Source organism: Mercenaria mercenaria, chromosome 3, assembly GCF_021730395.1.
Source record: "Mercenaria mercenaria strain notata chromosome 3, MADL_Memer_1, whole genome shotgun sequence".
NCBI classification, from domain to species: domain Eukaryota; kingdom Metazoa; phylum Mollusca; class Bivalvia; order Venerida; family Veneridae; genus Mercenaria; species Mercenaria mercenaria.
The window spans coordinates 82,519,926-82,538,422 of record NC_069363.1 but is presented as its reverse complement, the minus strand read 5'-3'; the positions used below and the strand labels follow the sequence as shown (position 1 = coordinate 82,538,422).

The following is an 18,497-nucleotide window of genomic DNA, read 5'->3' as shown; positions in this document are numbered from 1 at the left end:
CCACCAATACCAGAGGCTAATCTCGAAGTTAGTCACCTATACCAGAGGCTAATCTCGAATTTAGTCACCTATACCAGAGGCTGATCTCGAAGTTAGTCACCTATACCAGAGGCTGATCTCGAAGTTAGTCACCTATACCAGAGGCTAATCTCGAAGTTAGTCACCTATACCAGAGGCTAATCTCGAATTTAGTCACCTATACCAGAGGCTGATCTCGAAGTAAGTCACCTACACCAGAGGCTGATCTCGAAGTTAGTCACCTATACCAGAGGCTGATCTCGAAGTTAGTCACCTATACCAGAGGCTGATCTCGAAGTTAGTCACCTATACCAGAGGCTGATCTCGAATTAGTCACCTATACCAGAGGCTAATCTCGAAGTTAGTCACCTATACCTGAGGCTAATCTCGAAGTTAGTCACCTATACCAGAGGCTGATAGTTAGTCACCTATACTAGAGGCTGATCTCGAAGTTAGTCACCTATACCAGAGGCTGATCTCGCAGTTAGTCACATACACCAGAGGCTAATCTCGAAGTTAGTCACCTATACCAGAGGCTTATCTCGAAGTTAGTCACCTATACCAGAGGCTAATCTCGAAGTAAGTCACCTATACCAGAGGCTACCTCGAAGTTAGTCACATATACCAGAAGCTGATCCCGAAGTAAGGGACCTGTCTCAAAATAAGCAACTTTTATCAAAGACTGATCCCAAAGTAAGGGAAGTGTATCAGAGGCTGATCTCAAAGTAAGCCAGCCATTTCAGTGGATGATCCCGAAGTAAACAAACTATACCAGAGCCTGAATCCTAAGTAAGCCATCTTTACCTGAGAGACTGATCCAGAAGAGTAAGCCGCCTATACCAGAGGGTAATCCCGATGTTAGAAACCTATAACTGAGATGCTTATCCCGAAGTAAGCCGCCTATACCAAAGGCTCATCCCGAAAATAGCGACCTATACCAGAGAATGCTCTCGAAATAAGTCACCTATACTTGAGAGGCTGATCCCGAAGTAAGGGAAGTAAATCAGAGGCTTATCCCGAAGTAAGCATACTATACCTGAAATACTGATCCCGAAGTAAGCCAGCTATACATGAGAGGCTGATCCCGAAATACGGGAAGTGTATCAAAGGCTGATCTCGGAGTAAGCAACCTATACCAGAACTAGGCTTATTCCGAAGTAAGAAACCTATACCTAAGATGCTGATCCCGAAGTAAGCAGTCTATACCTGAGAGACTGATCCCGAAATAATTTAAGGGAAGTGTATCAGAGGCTGATCTCGGAGCAAGCCATCTATATCCGATCCGAGGCTAATCCTGAAGTAAGGGAAGTGTATCAGAGGCTAGGCTGATCCCGAAATAAGCCATCTGTACCAGAGGTTAATCCAAAAGTAAGCCACCTATATCAGAAGATTATCCCGAAGTAAGCCACCTACACCGGAGATGCTGTTCCCGACGTAAGCCACCTATACCTGAGAGGCTGATCCCGGAGTAAGGGGCCTGTATCTTTTTTGTTTGTTTTCGGTTTAACGCCGTTTTTCAATAGTATTTCAGTTATGTTACTGCAGGCAGTTAACCTAACAGGTGTTTGTGACAGGAAAGGCCGTACCGGCGACAGTAACCATCAGAACAAATCAACACCCTTTACAATATTTACAAATTTATTTACATAAGATGATTATTTACAATGAATAGATGATATGAAGAAAAAAAACTGATTATAAGAAAAAAAAGAAAGTTCAGAATCTCTAGATACAAAAGTTCTTATAGTCCATTCTAATCTGACGTGACACAGGTCTTTAATGTAATTGTGAACTTTAAGTAGCACAAACAAAACATAGCTTCTAAATTCAAAATACAGTCCCTTTAAACCGTGAATACGTTGATTCCGTGTTGGCTCCCTATGGTGGTAGGTGATTGCATCCCTGAGCTGACTTCAGAGGATAACAAAAATCATCGTCTTTGCGGTTTACGGCACAACCATGGGACGAAAGCTCTGCGCTGGGAATATCACATCCAGGCGAGTGAAGACAAGTGAACCTCGGGCATTGTACTTCCGGGTTATGACATCACCAGGTAAAATCGTCTGGCGGAAGAAGCTAAAATATATGACATATGGTAAGCACCATAGCAAAACAAAAGTCAGGGCATAAAACTGCTCCTTTGGGTACACCATACCTCCGTAGGCTCCCATAAATAATACGTGCTACTTATACAAAACATATGTGCTACTAAGTTCATACGTCACATGATTAAAATACGTCACTTATTACTTCCATTATTACAAAGATTACTTACTTAAAACACTAAAGTTAAAGTATGAAAAAGATATGAAAAGTTTATGATGAAACATTATAGATACGGACATGATAAACTGCAGCTATTATTTACAACTACAAATTAACAAAATTCAATGTAAATCAAACGTTATATCATAGTTGGCACCCATATAATATCTAATGCCATACATTACAACGGACATTAATTAGATGTGCTATAGACTGGCACACAATTACAAATTACAATAATATATTACAAACATGGCACTAGACTTGCCATATAGATTTATACATAACAATACAATGCAGTAATGGCGTTCCATAATTAACAAAATGTTTGACATAAGTTTTTGAAACAGTGCTTTACAATTATCACGATACAAATTTCAGTATAAATTTTACATCTTATATAAACGAAACATTTAGACTCCTCTTTCTAAATAATTTACAAAAGTCTGAAAAATTTAATAAATCATCCTGACATACCGAAACTAGCCAAAATCATATGCCGAAAAGTAAATGTTACAGAATTCTGTAGAATGCACAAAAATTTACCAAATAAAAATCGTAATGCAAAAATCATACAAAAATCTAACAAATAAATTTCTTACCTCGATCGAGCATAAATTTCTAGCAAGAAAATAATTCAGACATAGATTCGTCTATAATGTCGTAAGGTGGTGTGCGCAAGGCATATCTAGTCCAGTCTATTTAAAGGATAATGTCCCGCCAAATACTAAATTTCATGGGATTCACGGCTAAGCCGTGGACTCCGACTATTTGTGTTTCCACGGGATTCACGATATAGCCGGGGAATCTAACTACTTTGGCGCGGATTTAAATTGACAATTTGAGGCCCATTATAGTGGTTTTGGGGATAAAAACATAAATTACTGAAGTTTATAAAATATTAACTTTCTTATTACTGAACAGAATTTAATGAAATTTACATGGAAATTTAAGTTATGAAATACAGAAAAACATGAGAGGTATTTCATGCGTGAAATCTGACATTTACCTCAATAACTCAAAAATTTACAAAAAGATGATGCAATACCTGCATTTACACTACAGATAAAATAAGGTCCATATGTCAATTTGTGACAGTGTTCCTGGATTCTGTACCAGTACAAACCTGTTCTCCGCAAGTAACTACCAAATTCCCCACATGAATCGGAGGTAAAGGACGAATGACGTCAGATACAATGTAATTTATCAAATCGTCACGGAGAAATGCGCCCCTCCCGGGTATCGAACTCGCGACTCTGTGGTCCTAAGATCTGCGCTCTCCCTACTGAGCTAAGCGGGGCCTGTATCAGAGGCTGATTTCGAAGTAAGCCACCTTTACCAGAGGCTGATCCTGAAGTAAGCCACTTATACCAGAAGCTGATCCCGAAATAAGCCACCTATACCCGAGAGGATGATCCCGAAATAAGCTACCTGTACCAGAGGCTGATCCCGAAGTAAGCCAGCTATACCTTAGAGGCTGGTCACAAAATAAGCCACCTATACCTGAGGCTTATCTCGGAGTAAGCAACCTGCACCTGAGTGTCTTATCCCGAAGTAAACCACCTACACCAGAGGCTTATCCGAAGTAAGTCACCTATACCAGAGGCTGATTCCGAAGTTAGCCACCTATACCAGAGGCTGAATCCGAAGTTAACCACCTATACCAGAGGCTGATTCCGAAGTAAGGCACCTAAAACAGGGACTGATCCCGAAGTAAGGCACCTATACCAGAGGCCTATCCCGAAATAAGCCACCTATACTAGAGGCTGATTCCGAAGTAAGCCACCTATAACAGAGACTGGTCCCGAAGTAAGCCACCTGTACCAGAGGCTTATCCCGAAGTAAGTCACCTATACCAGAGGCTGACTATGAAGTAAGCCACCTATACCCGAGAGGCTGATCCCGAAATAAGCTACCTGTACCAGAGGCTGATCCCGAAGTAAGCCATCTATACCTTAGAGGCTGGTCCCAAAATAAGCCACCTATACCCGAGGCTTATCTCGGAGTAAGCAACCTATACCTGAGTGTCTTATCCCGAAGTAAACCACCTACACCAGAGGCTTATCCGAAGTAAGAGACCTAAACCAGAGGCTGATTCCGAAGTAAGCCACCTATACCAAAGGCTGACTATGAAGTAAGGCACCTATACCAGAGGCTGATTCCGAAGTAAGGCACCTATACCAAAGGCTGACTATGAAGTAAGGCACCTATACCAGAGGCTTATCCCGAAGTAAGCCACCTATACCAGAGGCTTATCCCGAAGTAAGTCACCTATACCAGAGGCTGATTCCAAAGTTAGCCACCTATACCAAAGGCTGACTCCGAAGTTTACAAGGCACCTATAACAGGGACTGATCCAGAAGTACGACACCTATACCAGAGGCCTATTCCGAAGTAAGACACCTATACCAGAGGCTGATCCCGAAGTAAGCCAAATATACCAGAAGCTGATTCCGAAGTAAGCCACCTATACCTGAGGCTTTTTCCGAAGTAAGCAACCTACACCCTAGGGGCTTATCCCCAAATAAGCCACCTATATCAGAGACTAATCCCGAAAAAAGTCACATATACTAGAGGCAGATCTCGAAGTAAGTCACCTATACCAGAGGCAGATCTTGAAGTAAGCCACCTATACCTGAGGCTGACCTCGAAGTAAGCAACCTACACCCTAGAGGCTTATCCCGAAATAAGCCACCTATACCAGAGGCTGAACCCTAAGTAAGCCATCTATACCAGAGGCAGATCTCGAAGTAAGCCAACTATACCTGAGGCTGATGCCAGAATAAGCGACCTGTACCAGGACTGATCCCGAGGTAAGTGACCTTTACTAGAGCCCGAGTCCAAAATAAAGACAAATTAAACGGGAAAGGGTTTACAGCAGATTTGAGGATACGCTCCGATGAAATTATCAAAATGGTGCATTATGGTTATTTATAATTAGTGCGAATGTTTTGACGTTCAGCTGTCCAAAGGTTCTTAATTGTTATGAATTAATAAATTTTCAGATGTTCCGTCCTCCAAGTTCTCACATTTATGATTATTATTCATAATATTGAAAGATTAAAAGCTTGAGAATTGAGAATGTCATTATAGTAATTAATAAGCATGTATGTTGTTTGCCCAAAAGCCTACCTTTGTACTCGTTTCTTGAAATAAAATATTTGTTCCATGATTGTACTGTATGCTGTTATGAAAAACAGTGTTAATTTCAAAATGTAATAATTTTAAGGCTGGAATTTCTTTCTATTGAACTTCAACGGCGAAATATATCTGATATTTTTTTACAATTTCGCGCGTAAAAAATCCAAATCAATATTAATAATAAAAACATAGAAAGGTAAAGAAATAAAATTAATTAGTTTTACGCAGGGGACATGAAGTACCCATGATCACCAGATCTAACCTTTGCCCTTTTGGCCGGGCAACTGTCATGAAAATACTGCATTTAATTAATTCACTCGACGAGGTGCAAGATTTTTAGATCTTATACTGAACTAAACAAATATCCTCTATGTAATAAACGTCTCAGCGTTATGTAACAAAATTTCTTTCCAGATTATTAAAGTTAGCAAACTTTAACCATCCTCAATCATTAAATTGGCCTTCAGACAAAACCGCACCAGTTTATATTGCCCCGACGCAACATAATACAGCTATGAAACGTGCCCACACATTTCGTTTGAAGTTGGTCCATTTTCTGTCCATACATTTCAATCAGGTAGGTCCGTGATCTGTGTAATCCCTGAGCGTTTTCAACGAGGGTGGCATTCAATAATAGACGTTTCATCTGTGGGTGGTCTTCAATCCTCAATATTTGCTATTGTTTTATATATGTCTGCTACCCCCTCTATCGCATTAAGATCACCAATAATATAATCCGAGCGTCTATATCTTACATCTGATTTTTTTCCCCAATTAGTCCTAGTCCATCAAACATTTAATGTTGTCATTTTACACCGGTGGTTGCACATTAAAGTCTATATCTCTTAAGTCTATAGAAATAATTGAAATTTAATAAGAATAGCAAACCCTTAAGACATGAATGGAAACTTCGAGCTTTATTGATATTTCATATTATACCTATTATATTTCATGTTTCATCTAAAAGATGTACATTTTTTAAAGGCTCTCTTGACAAATTATCATTGCAACGTTACATGAAAGGCCACCCATGTTTTACTGTTCTGAGGAAATTCGCACTGTACTGAAATGTTTATAGATGTGAGAAGATTATCTGGATGTATAGGAAAATTTGATTAGATTTCCAATGTTTTTACCAGTTTATTGGTTATTTACAATCTTGACGACTTCACCATAATAATAATAATCATTATAACCGAAAAAAGCGAACCACGTGCATATGAAATCTGGTTGGCTCTCAGGTTTATAATATGAAGAAAAGATGTGCTAACAGATTTTAATCAGATATTCAGGTATTTATGACTTTTATTTGATTATTTATTGTTGTTCTTTATCAATGTTTAATTACAAGTATTTCGAATTACGTAATTCAGTTAACAAACACGCATTTGATTATTTTTTATTTGTTCTAGGTTTCCTGTATTCAATTTGGTAATTGTGTTAAATTTGGTATTATATTACATGTTCATTTAATTGGAAATGTTTAACATTACCTCAAATTTTGCAGCGGTATTTCGTTGTTTTTAATCATTGAAATCAAATATTTATTGCAGTTCTTTATATATTATGCATACTGCCCATTTTGCTGTGTATTATTGTTAAGGTTCAAATAGAGTGGAATATAAATTTGCAAAAAAAATATAAAGAGTAAAATTTTAGTTAGTCAACCAATTTTTTCTCTCATACCAAAATAATATTTAAGACTTAAGTAAAATGTTTTAATCGGAAAAAATACTTACTGAGAAAAAAATAAAGATTTATCAAAATATATCAAACACATCAATAAATCGGATATTCGACCAAGAAGAGACATTATAATCAAGCTGGTTGGACAAAGAACTTGATAAAGTTCATAGTGTGGCTGTGACACAGGACTATGTGTTTCATTTGAATTACTTCGTGATATGTCTTGTTCAATTGCAAACATATTAAAATAATATATTCTCACCAAATGTTACAGACGTAAACCGACGAAATAATGTGGCTGCCAAACCTAGGACCACCTCCACCTTATGAACAGGTAATTTATTATTATTGTTTGACTTTAATTATGTTTAAAATAGTGCAAAGCACGTTTTAAAAATATTTTATGCATAGCTGAGCTATACTAAATTATTTAGCATGTAAATTTATATTCTTTAATCGAATGACAAAATTTGATAACCACATGCTATAACGGAATTATTGTGCAGTGCCATTGTACATTTTGAAACTCGCTTGACAGACATCTTTTAAAAAATATAGATTTTAGGGTTTTTTAAACATACTGGTTCGAATTCCGTAACAGAGTTGAAGCAAATAGGCCATAAAGGCATCTTATAAGAAGTAAAATATTTTTATCACTTGATAGTAACGTTACTTAGAATATATGTTATATATATTCATATTTTGTATTTATAAAAAAAAACAAGTATTCACTAAACCTCCAAAATAGCACAAAAGAATTTTATCTTGAAAATTTCCTAATTACTTTATGAACGTTTCATGTAAATTAGCTTGCTTGTTTTCTACAACACATTAATTTTACTTTTCTGTTTAAATACAAAAATGTATACATTACATTATGCAAAGACATCTTAAACTTTATAACTGGCCTGTTATACCTACTGCATGAAAGACCGTTTTAAAAAAACACACAGATTATATTGTAGTTTCCAATGCCAACTAATATGCTAGAGTCATGTCATATATGATCCAAACTTTGGTAACATTGTAAAGAAATCTGTCATTATAAACGTTGAAATGAAGACCTTTATATACACTGTTGAAATTAACCATAATTCAGAGAAATAATGCAACAAGAATACTAGAACAGATTATTCATACACATTTTTCCTACAAAAACGAACCTTTATTTAACTGTTACCCTGCTAAATTTCTGAAATGCACTGGTAAATCATTCAATTTGGGCAGTACCATTTAATATTCGAAAGGGTGTTAGACAGAATAGCAAACAATGCAGACAAAGATCAGCCTGCATGGATATGCAGGCTGATCTTTGTCTGCACTGATCGCAAAGGCAAAAATATTTGCCACCAGCGGGCTAAAGGTTAAACAGACACATCGGCATAATTTATATCATCTACGCCAAACTATGCATTTGTCTCCTGAAACAGTACATAACTAATTCATTCCCGTTTTTTATATCATTTTAATTATACGAGGGCGTGTACTTTTTATATCAATTTGTATTTTATATCTTATTAAAATGACTAATTTTCTCAAAGAGATGCATATCTCAAGACGCGCTTCAAAATATAATACAACTTAAAAATACATTATCTTTTATTTTAATCCTAAAATAGAGGAAAGTGGAAACTGCACAGGTCGGTCAACACGACAAAAACGAAAATGTTGCAAGCTCGGCTTGATTGAGCCTACACAATATTGAACGAAATACACTAGTACTTTTTACAAAACAAAACTTAATAAGTACTGAATTGACTAGACTATATCAATTCGATTAAAATTACTAAAAGTACTTTCTAAATTTCTAAAACGAAACTGAGGGTGTGCACCCTATCCCCTCTAAATGCCTCTAATCAATGTATGGCATATTTCCATGGCTTATTTTTTATACTTTATTTGTCAGATTTGTAACGCAGCACAATAGACCTACACAGACATTTTCGAAAAACAGTTCCGCGTCTTCGAAAGGAAATGGGATAACATTCTTGAAGTTAACTATTCACAAGAAGAGAGAAGGTGTTAGAACGTTCAAAACTGGTGTGTTTTTTTTAAAAAAAAAAACTTTACAGATGCAAGTAACGAATATAATATACTGTTCAGTATTTCTAAACAAACTGAACAAGCAAAGTTAATTTTCAATGAAAACATTTCCACATATACATAAAACAAATTTATACTAGTATGACTATTTATGCATTTAGAAACAGCGTTTCCATATATGCATATAACAAATTTATTTGAACGTAAATGAATGGGACACTTGTTCCGCGAAAAAAGCCACAACAGAAAATGGAGGAAGGAGTCAAATCATTTTTAAATCGTATTTTTCCGTAGGTCAGGACTGTGTTGACATGATTTAATAAATATCTTTTTAACTGGATAAGTTACTTGCTATTCAACAAAACATGTGGGGTTAAAATAGATCCGTATGCACCATCTTTTAAAGTCTAAAATTTACTCGTCGGTACCTCAATATGTTCATAATATATGCCTAATGTTGCTGACTGGAGCTGTCTGTAGCTGTAAATTGCCATTTCCCATCAAAATATCTACTAATTAAGTGAAAATATACCTTTTAGGACTCAAGACGTTACTTAAATGCTGTATGTTTTGTTCATGCCCTGAACGAGCTCACGTGCAGAGAAGTCTGTTAAACTTAACCAATCATGTGACCTCCTACAAGAACTAATTAATATTCAAATGCCATAATGGTTTCTACAGCGTATAGTCTCCCTCTAGAATGCCAAATTCCATTTAACCATGCAGAACTAATTAAATATCTACCAATAAAGGTTACAGATTAAACCATACTATGTACCAGATTGACCCGAAGTTTATCCGGCAGTTGGTTAATTGGAAATACATTAGAGGTTTCTTGGAACGTCAAAACAAACGCTGATAATGAAGATAAAAACATGCGTACACTTGCATTATTACCAAAACTTTAATTTAATGTTAGAAATCATGTTATCATATGAGCCACGCCATGAGAAAACCAACATAGTGGGTTTGCGACCAGCATGGATCCAGACCAGCCTTCGCATCCGCGCAGTCTGGTCAGGATCCATGATATTCGCTTTCAAAGCCTATTGCAATTAGAGAAACCATTAGCGAACAGCATAGATCCTGACCAGACTGCGCGGATGTTGGTTTTCCCATGGCGCGGCTCATATATCATTAATCATATGGTTTTAATTCCAGATTGTACTACAAGCGAATTTTTTTTTACTAAACAAGAGTGCCACTAAATCGCTTACCTTAATACCACTGCGGACAATGTCAAAAATCTGAATAACACACTTACATTCGCGCGCACACGGGCAGGCACGCACGCACACACACACTCAGAAATGCAGATATGTGTATGTATAATATGATTGGTAAAGAAATAAAGAGGGCGTGAAATGCAGCATTTTTTATCAATCAAGGGCACACTTATACCTCAGGACCTAACATCCCATCAGGCTTTTAATTAATCTAAAACAACATATCATCGAACATTTCTGCTTTAAAAAAGTGAACTCTAGTGCGTTTACAAACAAATTCTGGACGTCAACCAACCAAATTTTATGAACCTTTGGTTTAGGTCAGCTGAAGAGTGATTTTTTTGTTATTTCGCCTATATTTTTAATGGTATTACAGCTAAACATTCTGAAAATCATTAAAAAAAACATTATATACGGTTTCTATATTCAATATCGGTTTTCATTTCTTTTCTGTGTTAGACTTTGGGTACGCGACATAACCACCATCGGTAACTTTCGTAGTAACAAGAACGTGAATTACACATTACATGTTTCACAGGTAAATTGTCATTGTTTCCCTTTATAAACAGCTGCTGGCTTCATAATTTACTTATTTTGCTGTTACTATGGGATAATTTCCCATTTCATCATTTGTTTTTCCAGCGTGAAAATGAATATTATCCCATTGCATTTTTAACTTTCTGTCGTATGACAGAATATTTTCCCATTGCAGCTTTTGTGGAAAATATTTTCACATTATATATTATGCCTTTGGAGGCATGGGAAACGTTTTCTGGTCTCATACTAGTATTTGGCTTTCCGGTTTCCCAGTTGCTCAAATAATTTCCCACTGAACCTCACATTAGTGAAGGAATATTTCCACCCATTGCACTTTCGATGGAAATATATCTCCATATTTCTTAAATTTTCTGGGAAACATTTTTCCATTGCATCTTCTGCTTTCTAACGGGTACAGTACAATTTTCGCCATAGTACTTTATGCGTTTGGTGGTACGTGGAGTATTTTCCCATTTATTCTACTAGATCTTCGCCATCATGTTTTGCTGCAGAACGAACTTATAATCCATTTGCACTTTCTGCTATAATTGGGATTATGACTATTTTTCCAATGCATCTTTCGAACTCAGTGGGAATGGAAGCGTCTACTTCTAGTGATAAGGGAATATTTTCCAGTTGCATCTTCCGCTTTCCAACGGGACGTAGTGGCTTTTCTCATGGCAACTAATTTTGCTCTGACGATTTTTTCCCATGGCATCTTTTCCTGTCAAGTGGCACAGGGAATATTTTTCAAGATGTTGACTACTTTTTTCTCATCGCGTCCTGTACTACAGGACGTACTTTCCAATTTAGAAGATCGGTTAAAGTGTCCTCATTTCAGTGAAATATGGACTATTTTCGCATGTATTCTCTTCATCTCTTTAGATGATATTTTCTTTTCACTGAGAAGAGTATACATCTTCTGCCTTTCAGCGCGACGAGGGGAACATCCCATCGCATTTCCAACTTCAGACAAGTCAGAGTAAAATTTCTAATTGAACTTTTCACAATTTCCTGTTTCTAGCTCCTTTTCACTTCTAAACCAGTGCCATTTCGCCTTGACTTAAGACTTTCTTGCTAAAAAGGTATCATTGGCGAAAGTCATGTACCATTTTTCACTACCTTATACTGTCTCTTAATTAGCTGCTTAAATGATATGTGTGGCATAAACTTTGATTAACCTCAATGAGTATCAATTAATTGTTTATTTGCATAACATGTCAACTTTGCTGCAAACATTTTCTGATACAGTAAAAACAATACTTGTAGAAAGAAATGAAATAGCACTAAAATATTTCCGTTGGACACGAAAATACAAGTCAGTCTATAGAAATTAAAACTTAACTCCATTAACTCTTTTTCTTCACGTTTACATATGCCAATTGTTACCAAGTTAATATGTGGATGTTTCAACCTGACCTGACAAACAATGAATAAGGAGTTCGAAACAGCAAATTTTCTGGCACAAATATCGTCTTTTTGTTTAAAGTAAGAGCGAAACTGTACTACGAACATGAACATAATCTGGAGCTAAGAGACAACGGTATAACCTCAAATAATCGTTTTGTACATTGTATTACCGGTCAGTGACACTAAATGATACATATAACAAGCATAATAGTCACAGCATAAATATTAAATAAATATCAGTATGATTTAACTATTTTTGTGTTATTACTTACGATTTTAACATAATCAAGCATTTCCATTTCTGGACTCGAAATCAAAACATGCCAGGGGAAACTATTCCCACTGGAAAAAAATGCCATTTTAAATTTCGACATTTCAATGTGTAGAATGACATCTTTATTCAATTTTTGTGGTTCTTTCTACGATGTTTGGCTCTGTGTGTAGTGTGCTGAAAGTTTCCCTCGATTAGTTACCCTTCCGTTTTGTTGTTTATCTTTGATACTTTGACATGCAATCTGTTGTCCATGAAGTCTCAAATTGGAAATATACACGAAGTTTGTTTCCTCGACCTATGAATTGAAAAATAAAAGATCTGCATATTTGTGAAATGTTCTAAGGACCCTACATGTGCATGCTCTTCTATACTGCTGGTAAGAATGGCGTTAGTGTGTCACTGATATGGTGCGGAGAAAAGTGACGTCAAATTGTCGATGATATGGTTAGATGAACAGAAACGTCAATGTGTCCGTGATTTGGTGCGGAGAGTAGTGATGTCAATGTGCCGGTGATATGATGTGGAGAATAGCGCTGTCAATTTGTCAGTGGTATGGTGTAACGGAAAAGGTCGTCATATGGTGTAAATAATGCTGCTGTATGTCGGCGGTGTTGTGTGGTGCATAGGGTCATCGGCGTGTCGGTGTTATTGTGTGGAGAATAGAGTCGTCATTGTGTCGGCAATATGGTATGGATAACAGCGCCGTCAACGTGTGGTAGTCCGTGAATCAGGGATATGATGTGCAGAATAGTTGTCGTGCCGATGATTACGATGTGCAGAATAGCATCGTTAACGTGTAGGTGGTATGGAGGGCAGAATACTTGTAGCGTCATCAACGTGTCGATAATATGGAGTGGAGAATAGCCTTGATAAGGTTCTATTCGATGCTGAAAAAGACAACAAGCTGTGAGCAATGTATACGTTAATCTGTATATTATATCCGTACATGGGGACTGCAATCTTGAAACGTGCCTTTTTCCAATTGGATATTTATCCTTTTGCTTAACATGAAATCTTGTACTATGAACCTTTGCTATTCCGTCTCTTTTGATAACTATTCTTAACTTTATATGGAAATACGGCTCGAAACCCGTTTCTTATCTCTATATAAAAAATCTGACCGCAATCGATTATTGGCCGGAGGAAAATTCTTCGGTATGTTCTCGATACATATAATTTCTTACAGGTCAAAAAAAAATATTATTAAAGTTCACAGCAGATAATTAATCATCCATTACTTCATAGTCTGAACTTCGATCTAAAAATAACCCTAATTAAATTATATATTCAAATTTAAACGACACCAGATGTATGTAAAAAAACAAAGACAAATATCAAACAGGGAATGCCACGTACCAAAAACGCAGCCTCCCCAAAACGAAACCCACAGCACGCAGACGTGCACGCCACAAACACACACACACTCGCACACACGAGGACAAAACGAACAAAGAACGGAACACAGTGGGGCACTGCCTTGGAACGGTCAGCGGCAAAAACACCTCTCGGGAGCTTAAACCGGTTTATGGTGCGCACCCAACCTCACTCTTAACCCCACCATGTGCCAAAGACACGGGACAGTGTAAATAAAAGAAACCCCCTCCAGGTGAATCTCTAACACACGTACTGGAACCAAAAAGGCATGACATGTAGAACACAAAAATGCTCGTGTATAAATATATAAAAAGCAAACATTAAGAACCAAAAACGTATGTACTCAATGCCTTTTCAGAAGACAGAGCAACAGAAGAAACACCCTTAAGGGCCAGACGAAACAGGCCAGAAGACAGATATCAAAACAGTTCAGTCCTGGTACGATTTAAAAACTGCTTATCATAGAGTCCTCCCCCTCTTCCGTCAGACACAATCAATGCTTATAATTATATATATCTAGTCCTGCCTCCGAATAAAGGCTACTTCTAAAATCTTGCTTGCTACTAATATTTAACTTGCTTGCGACTACTTTAATACTGACTGTTTCTTTTCGTTCAGCTCAGCAACATTTATTATAGATAAACCTCTGTTGAGAGACCCTTGAAAACAAAAACCCCTTTTTCATTTCCTAAGGTTGGTCTATACAGACAGGTAAGACTGTATTTATAAAGAACCTGTACGGAAATATTTTTCAATGTGTATGAATTCCTTCGGCCGTTTTGTAAACATTCTGTTTTGAGATGAGGAGTTTTACGATGGAAATACCTTTCAGAAGTTACGATCTTTGACATTGTTGATTCTATTCCAAAGCCCACCCGGTTTATTACTCTCTGTTCTACCGCTATGTAACGCTATGTATTTTCTAACGGACCATAAATAATACGCCGTGGTGAATTCTTGCTGAACACCAATCAACAATTCCTGATTACATCTCTGCAAAAAAGAAAATAAAATCCACAAAGGTTTTGATAGAATGTGAAGTATCAAGGTGTTTTTAGAGAAGTGTAGGAAAGGCATGCACTTGCGTACCCGTGTTTAACTAGAAGCAAAACTCTCTGCGATTGATTAATGGCATTAATTGACAAGAATCTAGCGCTCCCCGGAGTCCCACGATGCAAGACTGCTGATCGCTTTATGCTGCCACAATCGAGCCATTAATCAAAAGTTTAACAGGATTGAACGTTTTTCGAATGCGCTTATTAGTTATACAACAAAGAAACCAATCAAAAGACAGTAAACAAACATTTTTTTCTATGAAAAAAATCACAAGTTCTGTTCAGTATTTTTTTTCAAGCTTGTTGTTTCAAGTTTATCAGTTTTCTTTCTTTTTTCATCACTAAATCGAATATTTATTCGTTTCAACAGCATTCGCAAGTCGCAAATGTCTTAAGCAAAAAAATACAACAACCATGAAATCGTTTGCCCATGACACACTCTCTTAAACGAAGCAATTAAAAACGTTCAGTACACAGCTAAACCTTGTTTATTTCTCATCGTGGAGGTTCGGGGCAGCTTGGGTGGTCTACTACCACGGGGAGCGTTGCCAAGCAACCGTATGTCGAACTTGTACGTGAAGAGCGGCCCACCATCACACGCAACCAATCAACGCTCGTATTTACCGCTTGTACTGGTGTCAGTTACCTTTCCTAGGCGGGGCGACAATCCAAATGTATGGATGTTTTCTATGTGAACAGTTCAGAATAGTAACATTTTCTTCTCAGTATGAAAATACCTGTGTAAATGAAGTTGTTAGTATGGAAAAATTGTATGATATAACATGCAACTGCTTGACTCTGATAATGTGGCTGACCATGTGTCATTCCAAGACTAAGACATAAGATGTAGTTTAAAAATATACTTAATGGGACTTACTTAAATGTGATTGAGGATTTTGTTAACTCATTCATTCCCTTCTTCTCTCGTAGGGTCTTACAATGGCCTCAGAGAGAAAGAAGAGGTCCAACAAATATCTGGACTTGGAATACTTAAACAGACCTAGCTGGGTAAATGCCAAAGTTGCTTACAAACAAGTGAGAAAGGTGAGTTTTCTTTCTTCAACCTCCCTTACATTCTTTATACATGAAAACCAACATGTGGTGAATAGAAAGAGGCCCTCTTCGGGGCAGTTCTTTTCCACATTTTCTTCGTTATTAAACTTAATCAAAATTAAACTGAGTAATTTGTTTTGACCATCTTCAAAAAACAATTGTTATATATATGAATATATGAAAAGTTTCCTTGGTTTATACACCTGTCGAGTATAAACAGTTATTTAGGTCATACACATTTGAATGCATGTTCTACATCTATGATGATTTGTATGTATTTACGCTTGTCTAATTGCCTTTTTATGTTTTTAGGGCAAAGCTGACGGCAATAGATATGCCCTATGGGTCAGAAAAAATATCCAGAGATATTTATACAGTATTGGATGTTTTATACAATTACATTGTGGAAAGGTTTTATTCGTCGGATTACTTTTATTATCATTGTGTTGTGTTGGTTTAAAATCAGTACAGATCGAAACGGATGTGCAAAAACTATGGGTAGAAGGTATGTTAATTTTTTTGACATCATTTAAATCAGCACCATGATTTTTGTAATGTAAAGACACATAATTTACCGGTATTTTAAAATCGAGTACTCCTTTGGCGCCCCTCGCCGCCATCTTGGTTTGTGACCCAGAAAGACTGAAATTCAATCAAGACGGTGTGTGGTCCATCTATTTTTGGATCACAGCTAGAAGTTTTCTTTCTTTAAGCTGTATTCCCAGTGCCTGTCCATGGTTCTTCTTCTTGTGGTCACTTTTAATATTGAAATACTTTATCTTGAGCATAATGTTCTTGATTCCGAGTTGTCTTTTGGCAATTCGCTTGGCGATTCAGTCACTGAAACGACCCTCCGAGCAGAATCTTGTTGACTCTCGCTTGCAAAAATATTTAGTGTTTTAATGTAAAATTCTTAATGGGCTGGTAAATGTTCTTGCAATGAGATGCTTTTTTTAGATATTAATTTATTAACGTTGTAATAGTTTAATCTTGAGTTATTATAAAATATATAAGTAAATTTACTTACAGTTAACAAAAATTTAGAGATTACATCGGATAAGAGTGTCCTAGTTTTTAGTGTCACGAACTTTAGCGCCAAATTAGGTAACCACGTGTCCGGTGATGGACATACGATTTGCACAGAGTGTAACTTAGTCACTTGGTGACAGAAAAAAGGCATTTTCACGTGCATAACTTTGTTCATATTAATAACTAGAAGACAGTAAAGATATTCAACATGGCGGATGTTTGATGGGGAATATGCCAAGGTTAAGTGGCCTACATCAGCGAGAGCAGCCGGATAATTCTAAGAGAGAAAAAAAAACACAAAAAATCTAGGTAGATCTAAATGCTTGCTATTAATGAGTGTGAATTCATCAAAACCGTGCATTTTGATGGAATGCAATATAAAGCACAATTTATATTCAGAATAACCAGTATAGAAACTAAATGAAATAAGCAGAGAATTGGTCCTTAATTAAAATTTGAATTGTTTTCTGTTTAAAATCTGTAGAAGGTAAGAGATTTGTGGGTATTTCTAGTATGATTTAAAAAATGTGGATTGATTTTGAATAAATTTTAATTTTGGGAGTTATGATGTTGTTCAATGGTCTTTGTTGCATTTGGCCAAATTTTAGACCAATGCTGGGTTGTAGCTGGTCCAAATCTCCAAAACAGTTATTATGAAATATAAAAGAATAAAATTGAAATAAAAAAACAAAATAAAACCCATAGACTATTTTTAAAAAGTAGTGTTCATATCTGAGAGAACAGGGATGATTTTGTTTATAGTAATGTTTGAACTGAAGTAGCTATTGAAATCTTTTTCTTTAATAGCAGTACCTGGCTATATTTTTGCAGTGTAAACTGTAATACTGTAAAATCATTAATATTCATGGGGAACTAATTTTCGTGGTTGAGTCAATCCACGAATTTAATACCAACGAACAAGTAAAATTCCCATTCATTTTATGTTAAAAAGTTAAAATCCACGAATTCATATCCCCACGAAATTGCTGTTTTGACCATAACCACAAAATTTCATGCCCACGAAATTAAATGATTTTACAGTAAACTACTAGTGACAGACAAATTGTACAAATATTCTGGCATATTTTCCATACTCAAGGTGAATCACAAAAACATACAAGCTTTAGTATTAGCAGTAGTAACCTCAGTAGGGTGTTAGTATGCATGTTTATCTGTTCCCCATAGGTTCACAAACTGCCAAACAATACTGTACATCACATGACACAATCCATACAGGTCTTTGCTAATTAAGTTTTCATTCCAATTAACAGCACTATCTCAAAAAAAAATTGTTAAATCTTGTTTTATAAATGGCAAGACCTAAGTGAAGCCAAAACTTTTAAAAGTATTTTGATATTGTAGTAATATAGACCCATTTATCTTCAG

At 36.4% G+C, this 18,497-nt stretch overlaps 1 protein-coding gene and 2 long non-coding RNA genes across 4 annotated transcripts in view; 1 reads left to right on the top strand and 2 right to left on the bottom strand.

Annotated features, from left to right (window-relative positions):
• Positions 1-1,638: 1,638 nt before the first annotated feature.
• Positions 1,639-3,349, bottom strand: LOC128556062 (uncharacterized). Its single transcript, XR_008370416.1, has 2 exons — positions 2,886-3,349; positions 1,639-2,094 (listed from the first exon to the last, which is right to left on the bottom strand). It is a non-coding gene; the product is annotated as an uncharacterized LOC128556062 (long non-coding RNA).
• A 3,130-nt stretch (positions 3,350-6,479) lies between these two features.
• LOC123524251 (protein patched homolog 1-like) overlaps positions 6,480-18,497 on the top strand; it is a 77,406-nt gene continuing 65,388 nt past the window's right edge. The window contains exons 1-4 of one of the 2 annotated variants that reach the window (XM_053539078.1): positions 6,480-6,716; positions 7,385-7,444; positions 15,960-16,073; positions 16,395-16,587. In XM_053539078.1, coding sequence (XP_053395053.1) covers positions 7,403-7,444; positions 15,960-16,073; positions 16,395-16,587 — 349 coding nt within the window. In that variant the 5' untranslated portion in view covers positions 6,480-6,716; positions 7,385-7,402. Of the gene's footprint in view, positions 6,717-7,384; positions 7,445-15,959; positions 16,074-16,394; positions 16,588-17,145; positions 17,421-18,497 lie in introns of those variants that run through there. The other variant, XM_045302313.2, reaches the window with a different exon arrangement.
• On the bottom strand, positions 9,527-17,001 carry LOC123524252 (uncharacterized). Its single transcript, XR_006681246.2, has 3 exons — positions 16,658-17,001; positions 14,800-14,967; positions 9,527-13,487 (listed from the first exon to the last, which is right to left on the bottom strand). It is a non-coding gene; the product is annotated as an uncharacterized LOC123524252 (long non-coding RNA).